Raw genomic sequence first — 17,919 nt, forward strand, 5'->3', positions numbered from 1 at the left:
ACGGTGTTCTGCACCATTTGCAGATGGTGCAACAGATGGTCTGGAAATCCTACCTGGACAAAACCAGTGCTCCAACCACCGTTATCAGAGCATCACATGGAAGGAAGCACAGGAATCTCTTTACCATTCTTAAAATCCAGAATCAGTATTTCCCCACTGCTGCTATCTGAGTTTTGAAGGAGTGCTGTGTATGAAACAGTACTCCCAGGTTCCGTACTCTCTCTGTTGGGGGCGGGAGGGGATGGAACACCGCTGCTTGACCAAGTGCATGTCCAGCCCGGAAGAGGGTCAGGGCCGAACAGCTGGACTTCTCTTATCCAGGTTTCACTGTAAGAGATAAGTTCTAGACCAATCCATCGCCGTTACCACACAAGATGTAGACGCTTATTTGGCAGTGACTGGGTCGCACTCACAAGACAGCAGCAGCTGGGTATCGCCTGCATACAAGAAGATTGTGCTGCTGAATTACACTACTAAAACTGTAGAGGGCGCCATATAGATATTAAAAACATTGGAGCTCAATGAAGAGTCCTGTGCTACCCAAGATTTTCATTATTTGAATGATTTTTAGGCCATCATAGTCACTTGTTAACACAATATCCACATCTGGAGCTTCATTGTAGTGAAGAGCCCCAGCAGTTCAAGGGGTGACATGGCAGGCTCTTAAAATACAACCCAGCTTATCGAGGAATAGCCCTACTGCAGAACAAGGATGGTGGGGGAGGGGTAGAAAACAAATACAAAAAAAGAACATTCAGTATAATGTGTATAGTGGGGGCGAGGGTACAAGCAGGAGCAAAATATGGGACACTGAAGTGAGTACACAATGTATTCACAATTTGAAGTTCTGACCTGGTCAAAGGGAAACACAAATAAGCATGTGACATGCACTTCCAGGTCAGCTTTCCTATCAACCAATGTAATCCTGAGCCCAGCTTAAATACTCACTGCCCCCTTCTTTCCACACCCACGTAAAAGGTGCTCCACAAAAATGGCTCTTAATAGTATAGTTTTACAAAAGTTGCAGGTATGTAGAGCTATTACAGTGCCACTGACTGGGCGGAGTCTGGGACTCATGTGATGCACCACCATACCCACACCTCACAGTTGATCAATCAGGTGGTACAAATACCCACAGTGGTACTGGCAGCAAGATTAGAACTTCCAATATAGCCTTCACACTTTAGGAGCTAGCCACAAGGTGGAAAGTCCAGACTGCACACTAGCCACCTATTGGGGCGTCTCCTACACCGCAGCCCGCGTTATCAATTGCTCCCACCCTGGCCAACCCGACCATTTACAAAGCATCACACTCTGCACCTTGTTGATCCAATGACAAAGTCCCCATCTCTGGTGGCTCTCAGCACACCCGCAGCCAGGACCTCCACAGCCTGGAGACAAGGAATGGTCAAAGAAAAAACACTAGGCCCCAGTCCTTCTCTGTTTACACCCAGGGTCTGGAACAACAGGAAGATACACCCCTTCAAAGAGGGCTTCATCACAACACAGTAAATAGTTCCCCTCCCCTATAAGCAAGCACCACAATTAGATGTACTTTCTAATTATATCTACACTGCGGGTCATGTTCACTGCTCTGCAGCCTTTTGAGTAAGTTTGTGTTATATAAAAAAATACAACTAAACTTTAAGCTGAAAATGACCGCAATGACAATTCGGTCAGCCTAATTTCTGTTCTGCGCCACTGTGCGACTATTTAAGTATTCAGTTCCATTTTTCATCTCGAATCACAAGGTCCAATGAATCCCCTCCACCCCCACTGCCCCAATATTAACCTTCGCCCTTGAAGATGTAGCTCCGCCTGCCCCGCTGCCAGGTCATGTGCTCGAAGCCCAGGAGGGTGGTGTCCACTCGGAGGTTGGCCCCCCGCTTCCATACTCGGTAGACATCACTCGGGCAGACCTTGGAGACAAGGGGGACTGAAGAATAGGACAGGGAGAAGACGACATGGAGGAAAAGTCGGATAAGTAGAGAAAGAAGAGAAGACATTCATGAGAGGGCGAGAGAAAGAAAAGAGACAATACATTGCAGGGATGAGAAGTTGAAAAGATGAAAGAGCGAGTAAGGAGGCATGCACATGGGGCAGATGGAAGAGACAGAAGAAAAAAGATGAAGACAGCAAAAAGAAATAAGTTAACAATTGGTTAAAAATCAATTATCCAATTTTCTTTTGTAAGGACACATGCTTTTTGCAGGTGTACCCCCCACCTTTTGTCCCCATTTTGACTACTAGTTACTGGTGTAATGACTATAAAAATCCCTTAGCCCTGCTAAACAGGTCTCACTGCATGTACTCTGACCCTTAAAATGGCACATGTTTAATTGGCCTGTCCCCAATTGGCAGAGCCTAACTTACTTGTATGTCTCTAGCACATTTATTTTTTTATGTGTTTTATATCAGAGCACTTCACGGAGTAAGGACAACGGCAGTAGCATGAGGTTCATAAAGAATAAAAAAAATACATAGCAACAGTATAAAAAAAATGAACCATACACAGTGGGATGTCTAAATAAAATATAGTGTGAGTTATGTAAACAAAATACCAGCATTTACCCTGGTTACATAGGCTTAAGTAAAAATACTCGGTAACCGTATATTAAAGAGGTATAGGATAGACAGTGGAATAAGTGGATGCTAAAGTTCTGAGGTAGTTGTGGTTCAGTGCTACGAGGGTGGGGGGAGTAGAGGCACTGTTAACCTCATGATAGAAATGTTAAATTGAGATACTTATTTATTTGGTGTCTTGCTGATGTCTTTTTCAATTGTCGTGGTGCTGTTTAAATGCGTAACACTTGTTTGTTTGTGTAAGCCTTGCTGCTGAGAGTCACAGCTGCCCAGGGTTCAGCTGAGTGTTTAACAAACGAAACTCAAGGGTCCTAAAGGGGTTGGTAAGTGTATTACATGACGAGGACGCACAACCACACCATATAATACACACCATTTCCTTACACCCGCTGCTGCCTTGCAACTGATATTTCAGTGAGTGACGCTGGTGCCCCATGCAGCACTCCCAAAGTGGGTGAAACTTTCGCAAAGTCTCACTGCAGAAGCATTGGACCATGGCACAGGCAGTGTGAAAGATGTGGGCAAAACACCTCACATTCACACCAGATTTATACAATTCCTTATAACTACTCAAAGAGACGTTTCATAACATTTCTGAGGTAATTGTAGCTATTTTCGGGGCTGAAATATAGGGGTGCAGATGGGTGTGCGAGTGACCGCATTAGTGTTACATGTGCGAGCAGCCATGAGGATGCTAGTAATGGCTGGGTAATTAAGCTAATTTGATATCCACGAAATCGGAGTTTACCATTTTTCGTCAATCTATTTCCTTTTGCACAAATTGAATGTGTCTTTTTAGTTGGCACAAAACATTTCTGCGCCATTCCTGTGTCAGTGTCCCTCGGACCTGCGTGAACGCAGTGCGCAAGTACCACCATACAGAACGAACCACTGGTTTGTCCATGAATTCCTCTAGAGATGACTGACCCTCAATATGACGCACTCCGCAGCGGAAGGCAGCCCCTGGAACTGGGTCAATATATTGTGTTGGCCGAACTGACTCAAACAGCTGGACTAGGTCATATCTGGAGTACCTTCTTTCTGACCCATTTAACTGACACTTCCATTCTTTCTGCACTCAGTCACTTTTGATGTATCTTTTATTTTCTTGTATTATTTTAGTTAGTGGGTTTATTGTGCTTTATGGTAGGCTCTAACCTAAAAATCATTATGTATTCTTTGTGGGTAATCGGTCTGCACCAGACCTCTGGATGAATTCAGCAAGAGACGTCCTCATTCCACTGGTGACTGGAGTTGAACAAAAGCCGCCCAGCCCTCAGTGGTCCTGGAGCCTTCGGGGCACTGTCTAGTGACAGACATCAGACCCCAGGAGGAGGCTCAGTACCCAGGATAGTAGAGAAGGTTAGAGGAGGCCACTATCAAACGAAGCGCCACACATTGTTCTGAAAAGTTCTTGACACCCCCACAGATCCCACTAGGACCGTCCCGTGGAACAAGAAGCTGCATGACACCCAGGAATATAGTGCAGCGAGGCACGCATGTTCAGACCTACCCCAGCTGGTGAACTCCCATTTCATTTCCACATAGAAATCCGGGGCCTGGAAAAAAATCAAAAAAATATTGAATTATGTCTCAAAATGGTGAGACGCATTTGTCTGAAAACATTTTGCAAACTGCTTGTATAAAACCAAACGTAAGCATTAAAAACAAAAGCTGCAGGAATCCCCCACTCGGGGAACCCCGGGGCTTCTGCAGGCAGATCTCGGGTCTGTACCTTGCGCAGGGTGCTGAGGAGGTCTGGGATCCCGGCCAGCCGCTCCGTGGCCCGCTGATAGTCCCGGTACTGTAACACCAGCTGCACCATCTCGGGGTCCCCTGTACTGACCGCCTCCTGCAGAGCTGGAAGAAAGACAGGGGGTCAGCTGAGAGAGAAGAGACATCAAGTGAAGGAGGAAGGGAAGACAAAGAGGAGGGAGACATGAAGAAGGCAGGAATACACGAGGAAGGGTACGAATGGGGCATGGAGCTCTGTTTCCTTGCTTGCATTACAACAGAGGGCACTTTTGCCGCATAAAGTAAGGGGGAAAATGTAGGAGCTGATTTCTTTTCGTATAGGGCAAGATTTGATGGTCCGGCATTGTGTGGATGGGGTGAAAGAAGGAGACAGCCTGCATCACAGGGCCACACCTATCATTAGTGTAGCAGCTGCATTACGGCCCAACAGTGGCAGGGGCTCTTGGCACCCAATTATTGGGAGTAGAGTTTTTGGTCGATTCTATTTGCTCTTTAAAAGTGTTGCACTTAGAGTGGATTATGAGCTGCAAGAAAACGCTTCTGTAATAATCTCATAACCCCCTCCCCCCTGCAGACGTGCCCCTCCCACACCCCAGTTTTTGCCATAAAACCTTGGAGAGGCCAGGCTTCAAAACATTTTACTTAAAAGGAGGGTTGGGCGTGCTCAGTGCAAAAAAGTTTGAAGCGCATATTTGATTCCCAAAGTGATTGGGGCCGTTTAAAAATGTGACGCTGTAGAGCGTCACCAGTGGGTGTTCCCTGTGGAACCCCGAGTATTGCAGGCTAAGGTCAGCCCTTAGACTAAGTTAATACAACCCAATAAAATCCCAAGAAACCAGCATGACTATGCACTAGTGCATGTGCGTTAGAAACTGCCTGATAATAAGCAAGAACGTGAGTATTAGGCAAGCCAAGGCATTATTTGAATAGAAATGGTGATGGTAACTGGTATTTGCCATTACCATTGACATTACTCAAAAAGTTTGGAGGTGGAGCCCGACATCCAGCATCAGCAACCACCACTGGCCTATACACTGCCCACACCTAAACCCTCAAAAGCACTACGTATAACTGTACACTACCAACCACTGCACTGTAACAAACCAGCACAACTCATCCCTGAACCCTAAAATATCCTTGCCATCCACAAAACTTTAACATTCAATTTAAATTACAAAAATATATATTTTATTATCTTATACTGTTAAATATAATGTTTAAGTTACATTTAATCTATATTTATTTTGAACTAATATTACTTATTAAAACCCTAATACATAAATTACTAAATAACTTAAATAAAATATTGATGAAAATATAATGTAACTTAAATGAAAATGTAGTTATGTACTAATTGGTTTACTTAAAGTAATTAATCACAAATTAACACAAGCATTTACAATGCAATGGTCTCGGCATTATTAAAGGTAGAGCTATTGGCATTGCTCATTACTTTTTTTTTAAATCTTAAATAAATGGCATTGTCATTAACATTGCCAATAGCCTAATCGTTAAATAAATGTAATTGTCATTTACAATGCCAATAGGTTAATCGCTCGCAAATGCATGACCTATTGCATTTACACCCACACAGAGCCACACACACAAAGCCACCCACCCACACAGAGCTGCAGACACACAGAGCCGCACACACACAGAGCCGCACACACACAGAGCCGCACACACACACAGAGCCACATATACACACAGAGCCACATATACACCCAGAGCCACATACACACACAGGAGAGCAAGCACAGCCAGGGGGCAGGGAAGCAAGCACAGCCAGGGGGCAGGGAAGCAAGCACAGCCAGGGGGCAGGGAAGCAAGCACAGCCAGGGGGCAGGGAAGCAAGCACAGCCAGGGGGCAGGGAAGCAAGCACAGCGAGGGGGCAGGGGAGCAAGCACAGCCAGGGGGCAGGGGAGCAAGCACAGAGAGGGGGCAGGGGAGCAGGCACAGCCAGGGGAGCAAGCACAGCCAGGGGGCAGGGAAGCAAGCACGGGCCGGGGAAGCAAGCACAGCCAGGGGGCAGGGAAGCAAGCACAGCCAGGGGGCAGGGAAGCAAGCACAGCCAGGGGGCAGGGGAGCAAGCACAGCCAGGGGGAAGGGGAACCAGGGGGCAGAGGAGCAAGCACAGCCAGGGGGCAGGGGAGCAAGCACAGCCAGGGGGCAGGGAAGCAAGCACAGCCAGGGGGCAGGGAAGCAAGCACAGCCAGGGGGCAGGGAAGCAAGCACAGCCAGGGGGCAGGGAAGCAAGCACAGAGAGGGGGCAGGGGAGCAGGCACAGCCAGGGGAGCAAGCACAGCCAGGGGGCAGGGAAGCAAGCACGGGCCGGGGAAGCAAGCACAGCCAGGGGGCAGGGGAGCAAGCACAGCCAGGGGGCAGGGGAGCAAGCACAGCCAGGGGGCAGGGGAGCAAGCACGGGCAGGGGAGCAAGCACAGCCAGGGGGCAGGGGAGCAAGCACAGCCAGGGGGCAGGGGAGCAAGCACAGCCAATGGGGGCAGGGGAGCAAGCACAGCCAATGGGGGCAGGGGAGCAAGCACAGCCAATGGGGGCAGGGGAGCAAGCACAGCCAATGGGGGCAGGGGAGCAAGCACAGCCAATGGGGGCAGGGGAGCAAGCACATCCAGGGGGCAGGGGAGCAAGCACATCCAGGGGGCAGGGGAGCAAGCACATCCAGGGGGCAGGGGAGCAAGCACATCCAGGGGGCAGGGGAGCAAGCACAGCCAGGGGGCAGGGGAGCAAGCACAGCCAGGGGGCAGGGGAGCAAGCACAGCGAGGGGGCAGGGAAGCAAGCACAGCGAGGGGGCAGGGAAGCAAGCACAGCGAGGGGACAGGGAAGCACGCACAGTGAGGGGGCAGGAAATAGGAGGATGGAGGGGGAGATAAGGGAAAATGTATGTGAATATTTCTGTGAATTACCTAAAACTTCTAACTCAAAGTTCTTCTATTCTCTACTCTCTCTGCACCCCAACACTACTGCACCCCGCTTTACTCATTTTACAGGATTTGGGGAGACTCCTAGATTACACCGCACATATTCAACGCCGCCGAGCCCAGGCCCGGCAAGAAGGTGAGCTCCGCCTAACTGTAAAAACACTTCAGGCTGGCAGGAAAGACCTAATCAGAACCCCATGTGGAGGCGAGGCCTGGCCACATCCGCAGTCATTTCATTCTGACAACGGCACATGTGGTACAAACAGAACATTCATTTTTATGTTAATCTTGAAAGTAGTGAAGGATTGCATTGCCCTGGATTCGCACGCACGCACACCCACAGGCACACACACTCACGCACAAATGCTTTTACATACACAGGCAAATACACACACACAGAGGCAAACACACATACACAGATGCGCACACACGCCCAGGCACGTGCACGCACACACACACAGATGCGTGCACACACAGACACGCACACACACACACACAGATACGCACACACACACACACACAGATGCACACACTGATACGCACATGCGCCCAGGCACGCACCAACACAGATGAGCAAACATACACACACATACACAGATGCGCACACACAGCCACGCGCACACACACAGACATGCACTCACATACAAAGGCAACCACACACAGGCATGTACACATACACAGATGCACACACATGCCCAGGCACGCTCACACAGACACACACACACACACACACGTTTCAGGCTGGGAGAAAGAGCCCCATAGACCCAGCACATTCATGAACGCCCCGCCACACTGGGCTCCATTAATATCCCAACAGACCAACATGGCCCGTAACATGCCTCTGGACTGCTTGAGAAGTTTTAGCGGTCTGGCCCCCTGACGCCCTTTTGGTGGCGCTACACACCATTGCCTAACAGATCGCTAGTTCAGTCGGACAGAAAAGCCTTCACGCAGAAAAAACGGCTTACCTCAAGACCTTCCCCACGGCTTGTAGGACCATTTTGCAACTTAACCCGGTCTTGGAGCTGGGAGAGAGTCCGGGACGGTCCCCGCTGAAGCGGCTGTGATCGCCTACCATGATAGGGAGAAGGAGCAGGAAGGGGGCTCGTGGGAGGGGAGGGCTAGGGACAGGGGGAGGCAAACCCGAGGGGTATCAGAAGGATTCGTGGTGGCGCGGAGGCTGAACATATCACGGATCCCAGCACCCAGTCCCCTTCCCAGAACTTGTCAAACTACCTTCGTGCTGGAGCAGCTAGCCGCAGGAGCCCTGGCCCTGCCCCCCGCCCACAGCCAATGGTCGGAGGAGGAAGAGGAGGGAACGGGAAGAAGATGGCAAAGGCAAACAACGGGCCTTATAGGGATTCTGGCAGCCGCCAAGTCTGTGCAAACACGGGGGCTCAATTGCCTGTTTCACGGGGGGGGGGGGCGCAGCACAGAGGTGGTTCCGTGGTCGGGGCCAATACACGCGGCAGCAAGAAAAACGCAAAATGGCGGCCGCAACTCCGAAAATTTTGGATTCGGGGGCGTGTTTTTGGCGTTCTGAGTGACGGATGAGGTCACAGTCGAAAGAACATAAAAAAACACGACCCGAATCCTAAAGAGACGGGGTTTGAACTGAGTGATGCCCCTCTCATCCAATTGCTGGCCTCCGTTTAGGTAGCCAGCCAATGGAAGAGAGAGGCGGGTTCAAGCCCCGTACTCCAAATCATTAAATCTCGCACCGGAGACTGCGCAGCCTTTGGTCCTCGACCTAAAAAAACCTTAATTTTAAAATAAATTCAAAATGTATCTTTCCTCATATGTGCAAATATATATATATACCCACACAATCATACACACACTTATACATAGACACATTTATAATGACTGAACAATAAACAATAAAAAAAAATACGTAGCTGAAAATCTAATTCTGTGATGCAAAGTAATGAAACAACTACCTGCAATGTAAAGTCTCAAGAAGTAAAATCTGCCAAGGAAGCGTATCAGATCCCTTTCCAATTTTGGATTTAACCCAAGAAGAGCTCAGCCAAGTTGAAATCATTGGCCTGATTCAAGAGACTGCTGAATCTCCAGCTTTACTACCATTATCGAGAACTGTTGCGGAGCAAGAAACAACTCCACGAGTAAACCCTGCTGCAACTACATCTACATCTGACCTTGTGTACCTTTTGTTGTTAGGTTTCGTTTGGTCAGAAGGAATTGTACATACTATGCTTGTCATATAACTGTTGTGATATTAAGTATTGTTCAACATTTTCTCGAGTGATTTTTTTCTGATTTGTTCCTGACTCTGCTTGTTTGACCTTCTTTTACCACCTTGTTGGTCTTATTTCACATGCACAGTGTTCAGTATGGTATGGAAGGAATGTGAATGTAAATGTGGAATGACTGATGTGTGAAAGATTCTTGTTCACAACACGGACTGTAGGTCCTACTTCGTAATTTATTTCCTCCATCTCTTGTTTGTCTCTTTTTCATATATATATACTAAATACAAAAAGTATTTTGCCAATGTCTGTTTGTTTATACAAAAAAATAAGGTATATCAAGATATCAAAATAAATATATTTGATTTGTTTCAACAGCCGGCTAGCAATTGATTCATTGTTAGTCTGGTCACCAATTGAGTTGTTGTTTGTCTGTGAAATCAGTCACAGTATTTGCACCTCTTTTGTTTACTCTAGTATTGGACTCTGCTTTACTGTGGATGAGTCAAAGCCCTTGTTTGTTGTTCTATGCAACTACATCTGCAGCACTAAAAGAATCTACATTCGATAAAGACGCTGTACTTTTGCAAGAAACTACATTGTGAAGAGATTAACTCTTGATTGATGCTTCATAACTCCTAGATCTCCTGGTACAACTCAGAAGCTTCAATGGTTATTCTGTAGGAAGGTGCTCCATAAAAAAAAAAAAAAAAATACAAAAATCAAACAGTTTAATTTTACCAGAAATGTTTTGTCAAGTCTGCAGCGGTGCCACCTACCTGACCAGCCACTGCTGTTCTCATGGCTGACTTTAGCGTTGAACCGCAGCAGTGTCCGGGCTGATTCCAAGTTCCCCAGTGACACAGCCAGATGCAAGGGAGTGCGTCCTCTGGGATCGACCAGCTCTATATCGTGCTATGGGGTAATAAGGAGAGTAGTGTTAAAGGGATCCCGGATCCTGGTCTCACACAGACATTGATCCACCATCTCAGAATAATTATGTATCCAGACTCTCTCTGTCCCACCCACACAGGCCTCCTCTGCTTCGCCTCTAAAATCATTTCATATAGCTAAAGAGGAGATGTGTTGTGGACTCACCCTCCCTGCCGTCACCTACCCAGCCGGACCTTTGGTGAATTTTCCCCTCGACTCTACGTCCTATCTTCCTCCTACCCCTTTACCCTATCCCCTTACCCTTCCTTGCTCCATTCACATGGTCCCCTATATTCGTTAAATGCTTTTCTTAATACGTATGTAACTTTTAACTGTTGTAAATTGCAACATTATTGTCCCTCATGTAAAGCGCTCTGATTCCATCTGGTCTAGCCAGCGCTATATAATAACTCATTTAGTACTCTTTCTCTCTTTGTCTTCCTCCCTACCTTGTAGCTCCTATCCACTCTCCCCTAAATCTCTCACCTTGCCTGCTAGTCTGCCTAGCCCCATGTCCTTTGTGCCCTTTGACTAAGCACTCCTCCCCTTGTTGGGGAAAGATCCAATATTTATACTCTGGAGTCTCAGCGTACCCGCTGAGAGAGTCCACTGCACCAAGGGAGCCACTCACAGCTGAGGTATGGTATGGCACCCCTTGCCAAAGCACTCCCTCTCCCCTTTTTGGGGAAGGATCCAATTTGTAGGCCTTGGAGTCTCAGAGACCCCTCTGAGAGAGTCCACTGCGTAAAGGGAGCCTTCCGCAACAGAGATAGGGAAGTGATACCACTTCCCCTGGGATCACAGCTTACTGGACTTTGGACGTTGCTTTGACTCGTCTACCGGTTTGTGTCCCAGTCACCCTTCCCCTCCTCTTTCCTTGCGGTGTCCTTCACCCTCCCCTCCTCTTTCCCGCCTTCATTACCTGTTTACTTCCCCAGCTCCTTCCCCCTCCCCTAAATCTTTCCCCTTGCCTGCTTTTCACCTTACCTATTTGTGCTTATTGTTTATCCTGACCTTACAAGTAACTACGTTGCCATGCTCTAATAACTGTGTAACCTTTGTAACGATGTAACCTGTAACTACGATCTGATGCTCATGTAAAGCGCTCTGATACCTCCGGGTCTAGCCAGCGCTATATAAAACATTTAAAATAAATAAAATGTCAACTAAAAAGAGGAGCAGAAAACATATGTAATGGAGCACCTCTCTGACACATTTTATATGTATACAAATACTACCAGGGCCCTCTGGGCTGACACATTTTATTAGCATACAAATACTGCCAGGGGCCCTCAGTGCACATGGGTTGGAGACGGGTGGCCTGTGGAATGACTGGCCCACAGCTAAGATCAGTTTTTCCACAGGATAAGCAGCCTCTAATCCCACAAACTCCACTTTGGACACAAGTAAGAACACAAATGAGATAGGTTTAGGAGAAGGTGGTCTGCACTTAGTAAGCGGCACTCAAGACCTTAGTCAGTTCTCTAGATGCTGCAATGAGCTGTACAACGACAGCCTAGAGGGTCCTATGGTCTGAATGTGATGCCAGTACATCTGAATCTTTGTAAATCAGAATTGCTTCGGATGCAGATGAACAGTCATACACGATGCACCATAATGCAGCTAGCTGGTTGACCTGCTTGAGCTCGTTGATGTCACAATAATCACTTCGTTCACAGAGATGGTCACCATTTTTTAAACCGTGTTAGGGTTTATGTTTCTCTGTAGTAAGATGGCATGTGATGCTATAAGAGCACGTAAATACTGCCCATTGTGGTCTCCATACAGACCCAAGTCATCCTTTGACCTGCATAGGTTGATAGTCATCCACATCCTATCGTCCCTGATCATGCTGAACGCCCGTCTTTTATATCAAAATATTGAAGTGAGTCAAAACACAGACCTCATGATAGCTTGGTCAATTGATTTTTTTTAAAAACATTTTATTGGGTAAATAGCACAAGGGTCAACATAGGACACATTATACATTCAGTCATCCCACATGTCTTCATTAAAAACCCCAACTCACCCCCCAAATAACCCTCCCCCCCATTGCTGTTGGTGTGGGCATAGTTCAAGCATATAGTACAATGGTCAGAAGAAACCTAATGGATCAATACTCATTTTCAGCTGCATCCCATGGAACTCAATGCAATTCTCACCCTCCCTAGTCTTCAACTTCCACTCAAGAGTTGCTTAGCGCTTGCAGTAACGCCTCCCATGCCTGTGCCATCTCTAAGCTCCTCATTTGCTGTACGGGTGGCCTGCCCAAGTCTGACAGTACTCTCACTGCGGGCCCATTTATATAATTCAGCCGTCCATCTCCGACTGGATGGACCTTCTCTCGACTTCCAGTGCCATGTTATTTCCCTCTGGGCTAGGATTAAGCCTAAATCAATGAATTTGCTGGTCATTTTTGTTTTAGCCGTGTGAGGAAAGCAGAGCAACAGGCACGTCGCCATGTCATACTCCACCTGCCTGTCAGTAACTTCATTAAGGAGCGTCCCCACCTCAGACCAGTACTGCCCCAGCTTCGGACAATCCCATATCATATGGTCTAGTTCCACATCAGGCATCAAGCACCTAGGGCACGCCGCATCTTGTGCGTGGAAATATTTCCGGATCTTCCCTGGGGTGAGGTTTGCTCTATGTACTATGAAAAAGTGTACCTGCTGGAACCTAGCATTCCTACTCTCTTTCCATGTCCTCCTCAAAATATGGCCCCTGGTTGTGTCCGGTATGGGCCGCCCCACACCCGCCTCCCACTTTAGTTTCAGTACTGTCAGTGGTTCTAAGCCCTCGTTTAGCATTCGAGAGGGTAGGCAAGTGACCGCTTTGAATGTTCCTGCTGCCATTACTACATACTGGCAAGCCATGGTGGTCAGTGGTTCCGTCTGCCCAGTCTTCCAGTGTTTCGGTATCGCCGTTGTTATAGCCGCATGTAATAGGAAACTCCCATCAGGAAGGCCAAATTGGTCTTGCAACACCCTGAATGGTAATAACTCGCCATCAGTATAGGTCTCCTATCACCTGAAGTTCCAACTCTTCCCAGTTCATGAGCATGGACCAGTCCCCTCCGTGTGGCAATGCTGTTAACATCCCCAGAGGAATTTCTGGTGCGTATGGGTGTGCTACCCCTGCTCTCCTTTGGCTTCTATTCCAGCACAATCGCAGGGTCCTCTTCTCTAATGTTAAATCCTGTACGTCAAGCTTTTGCTGCATGATTATATACGAGAGGACATGCCTCTATATCCCCGCCCCTCTGGCCAGGTCAGGGCCCCTAAACTCTACTGCCATTCCTCACTCCGTTTTAGGCATCATCAGCATTGTTAGTGCTACCAGTCGCCTTCCGTGCCCCCACAAAACTTCTGTGGTTAGTGTTCTTAGTTCCCGAAATACCCGCTGAGGGATCCATATCGGTAGTGTGCGGAAATAGTAGAGCAGTCGGGGCAAAGCCACCATTTTGAGCAGTGCCACTCTCCCCACTACTGAAAGGGGAAGAGTCGCCAAGAATGCCATACAGCCCCTCAGGGCTCTTATACAGCGTCCTATGTTCCCCTCCAACATGTCGTCAACTCCATGGTAGATACGGACTCCCAGATAGGTGAAACATGGCCGTTCCCAAATAATGTCTCCAGCGAGCTGCGGTTGGGGCGTATCTGCTCGTATCAGGAAAAGGCAAGTTTTACTCCAATTGACCCTAAGGCCTGATAATTTTCCAAATCTCAATAACACTTCCATCGCCCCCTGCAATGCTACTCCCGTGTTCTCCAAGAACAACAGGTCGTCCGCATATAGTGATATGTATTGTGGAGTCCCACAGCACTCAAGACCTCTATATTCTATCCCTGTCCTAGCCTGGGCCGCCAGAGGTTCAATCGCCAAAACGAACAACAGATGGGAAAGTGAACACCCCTGCCTCGTCCCTCTCTGTACAGGATAATCGGGAGCTATCACCGACCCCAGTCGCACCCTGGCAGTCGCTGAGGAGTATAATACTTTCGTCCAGCGCCCAAATTGAGCGCCTAAGCCGAACTTCTCCAACACCTTATAGCTTGGTCAGTTGATAAGCTAACTTCTCTTAGGAGGGCATAAGACTGACATTTACATGTTACTATCAAACTAGATCACCATAAATACTAATCTTTAATTTCCAATATCTGCAGAAATATCGCCCACAGATTCCAGACCTGCCGGACATTATTGGTGTAAAGTGAAATTACTTAGGCTATTCCAGGTACCTCCAATACAGAATGTCCAAACCTCTACCAGAGCATGGATGTTATTTACTCCACCTTTAAGTCAAACAGAACCGTGGACAGCGGACTCTGTGGTGTTGGAACCTGCAGTTTAGACTGCAGCTGGGGTTTGCACATCAATTTTATTCATTGCAATATTTGTATAATGCCAGAGCTTTCCTGGGACATATGTAAGCTGTAATCAATTGAACACTTTTCCAAGTGCGACTGTGTAATCCATTGCTTTTGCATTTGTTTTACCCAGGACTAAATGCAGCTCGTATGGTTCAGGATGTTGCTTTTATTGGGAATGAAGCCAGATAGAGCGTACATAAATGATCATCAATTTATCCACACAAACCTACTCCAGGAGCCTTACTGGAAATGATGTTCAGTAACTAGGGACAGAGATCTATAAGCCTTGCATCCTTCATCTAGCTGGGCAAGCATCAACAGTGGAGCCCTGAGGGCTTCTTTTACCAATGATGGAAAGATGCATTTTCTCAGAATTCCATATACAAGGAAGGGCTCTGGATAGCTGACAACCTGGAATGTGAGACCACTGATGTCGATCTGCCTCAGTCCAGGATTTCAACATCCTATCCAGCCCTGCCACTTACACCATAGCAACACTGAACAATGTCCTCGGCAAACTAAAAGAAAAAGGGTTAACACTACTGGGTTGTTTTAATTTATGAAAACAAAGCCCCAAAGTGGGGCGTGTTTTGGGGAAAATAAACTAAAAGCTGAAAGGTCTTCTGCCATGCAATGACCTAAGACAAGGTTTAGGTTTCACCAGAGGGACTTCTGAACGGGAGGAGGGGGCTGCCTCTGCAAAAAATCAGCAAAAGAGAATAAGGTGGCGCCGTAGGCGGGCAGTCTTCCAAGCCGTTAGGGCACTGTACCGCCAAACATTTTTAAGATCCCCCAAGTCACCTTCACTCTAGTCATGCTAATCTGCATCACAGCTTCCAGGGGCCAGGTGTCAGATAGTGTCCTGTTCAGATACCCCACATACGTGCCCCTTTGGTACATTTATAAATAACTTATCAAGGTCTGTGAAGAATTATGGAAATGTAACAACCTGAACCTCTCACTGCTGTTAACTTCCAAAGACCTTGTTACATTCAGTGATGCCTTTGAGGTCACAGCCAACGGCGTGATACATATGTAGATTTAGCAAACAGTATAAAAAAATAGATTTAAAATCCAACATCTATGTTTTGTTGAAAAAGGAGGAGCAATCTATTACAGTGTCATTGGTATGGCGCCCACCATGGTGCACTGCTGCTTATACACCTACTATGCATCCCTGTGGGATGTTTGCATCTAAAAGCCAGCATTAGGTCCAGCCGAATCAGCACCCCTCTGAGAAGGATATACATGATTAAGAAAACTCAGTTGTGATGAACATCCCCTGCTTGGCTTTGGATAAGCTGTGCTGCCACGCCCTTCTGTAGCCTTCTCGGCAACTCGACATTCATGCGAGCAAACTAGAGCTGCTCCCATTCATTACCATTTTGAGACGTCAGAGCTAGCCTCTGTGTCATGGGGGCCTCAAACTATTTACCCCTGTTTCAGCAAGAATGGCTAATATCTTCCCAAACCAAGTGATTATAGTCAAGGGCACAGGCCTTGTTGGTCCACCTACTAGAAAGGGCCTATTGCGAGCTTACCATGAACTTTCAAAAACCCACCTGATTGCCTACCAGTGGATGGCTCCTTCATTGCCTTACCACACTGCCTCCCTCCCCAGTTTTTTTTATTGATATCTGGAGGATCAAGCAGAACATGAATGCAGGTCCTCCACAAAAGTGCTTTTGCACACTTACAATTTTTTTTACATTTATCGATCTAAGTGGTGTCAGCCATTTTAGATCGGTCAATTAAAAAAGAAAAAAGAAACAGAGTGTCTGGTGACGCATGCAAGTGCCTACAGAATGATAACTGCTTCATTGCGACCTTTCTTTTTGGCTAATACTAAAACAGCGTTGGCAAAAACCATTGCTTATACCAATACTGGATGCTGTTCAGCATCGCTAAAAAGCATTGGTAAAGCCAGTAAGTACCAAAGGCAAGATACATCATCTTTACCAATGCTTGTTTATACATGTCTGTGTAAACACGGCATGCAGGCACTTTCTTGGGAAAAAGCCTGTTCAGTCACCATAAATGATGTCCATGGCCATCGTCCTGTCAAGGACATGCAAGACGGATTCCTGAAACATGTATGTAGAGAGAATGGGTCAGTGAGTGCGGAGGTCCATTTGAGTTTGCGTGTGTGTGTGTGCTGTACATGACAGTGGGGTCCTGGTGGTGCTGGGCTGGTAAAGTCCAACCTGGCCATCCTCCAGGTTCACCATAATGCTTCTTTCTTCAGCAGGCCTCACAGGCACAAACCTGTAGACATATTCTTACTGTTTGTAAAATACACTGCCCATTCTTCCCACCAGCCTCCCTTAGCCTGCTTTTCACCAGGCAGTACAGAGTTCTATTAACTGAACAGCCCTCTCAGCTGTACACCACTGTCTGACGTTCAACATGATCCACCTGCTGATATGCATGTATGAGCGATCTACCTGAAAGATTAATGCACAGTGGCAGAGCCAGGTGGGGCCCAAGATGGCCTTTCTGCCTGGGCTGTGCGGCATCTACTTAGCACTTATTCTTTCCAGATTTTTAAATCACCCAAGGGCACCTCTTATAAAGGTGTGCTGTGGCCATGGAGGGACTTACAGCAGGAGAAACAGTACTTTCAGCTCTACTAACACCCTGATGTATCAGCAGGCCATAAAACTAACAATTTTATAGTAAACGTTCGAGGGGAAACTGGTAGGACCTTCGAATAAGGTGAAGGATTTGGAAAGGGTGTAGATCTGATCAGAACAGAGCTGAGAGTCCAGAGACTGGAGTGTTGTTCCAAAGATAGATGCTGACATCAGAGAACTGACATCCTTTAAAGTCGTGGTGACGGATGCGATCATCAAATAAGATGTAAATGTAGGATACTTGTAAAGCACACAGATGCCCATCACCGGGGGGTCCCGGCGCTGTATAACGCTGTGGAACCCTTCCTGGCTCTCCCTGTGAGAGCCCCTCCTGGGCACCCCCAGGGTGAAGCCAGGCATCCCAGTGTTGTAGGGGCCGTTGTGGAGATTAAGCAAGCTATTGCCCAGAGTTGCAGCGTGGGACCCCATGATTAGAGTAGGCGCCGAGGCGAGAATTATCGAGTCTGCTGACAAATGAGCCCAAGACCATGCC

At 47.4% G+C, this 17,919-nt stretch overlaps 1 protein-coding gene across 1 annotated transcript in view; it reads right to left on the minus strand.

Moving 5' to 3' along the window:
* Window positions 1-17,919, minus strand: part of ANKRD13D (ankyrin repeat domain 13D) — a 134,448-nt gene that overhangs the window by 100,141 nt on the left and 16,388 nt on the right. Inside the window, exons 2-5 of the mRNA XM_086953269.1 lie at window positions 10,267-10,402; window positions 4,319-4,443; window positions 4,097-4,142; window positions 1,793-1,936 (exon numbers count right to left, since the gene is read on the minus strand). Coding sequence (XP_086809395.1) covers window positions 1,793-1,936; window positions 4,097-4,142; window positions 4,319-4,443; window positions 10,267-10,402 — 451 coding nt within the window. The remainder of the gene's footprint in view (window positions 1-1,792; window positions 1,937-4,096; window positions 4,143-4,318; window positions 4,444-10,266; window positions 10,403-17,919) is intronic.

This window comes from Lissotriton vulgaris, chromosome 1_2 (assembly GCF_964263255.1).
Source record: "Lissotriton vulgaris chromosome 1_2, aLisVul1.2, whole genome shotgun sequence".
Taxonomy (NCBI): domain Eukaryota; kingdom Metazoa; phylum Chordata; class Amphibia; order Caudata; family Salamandridae; genus Lissotriton; species Lissotriton vulgaris.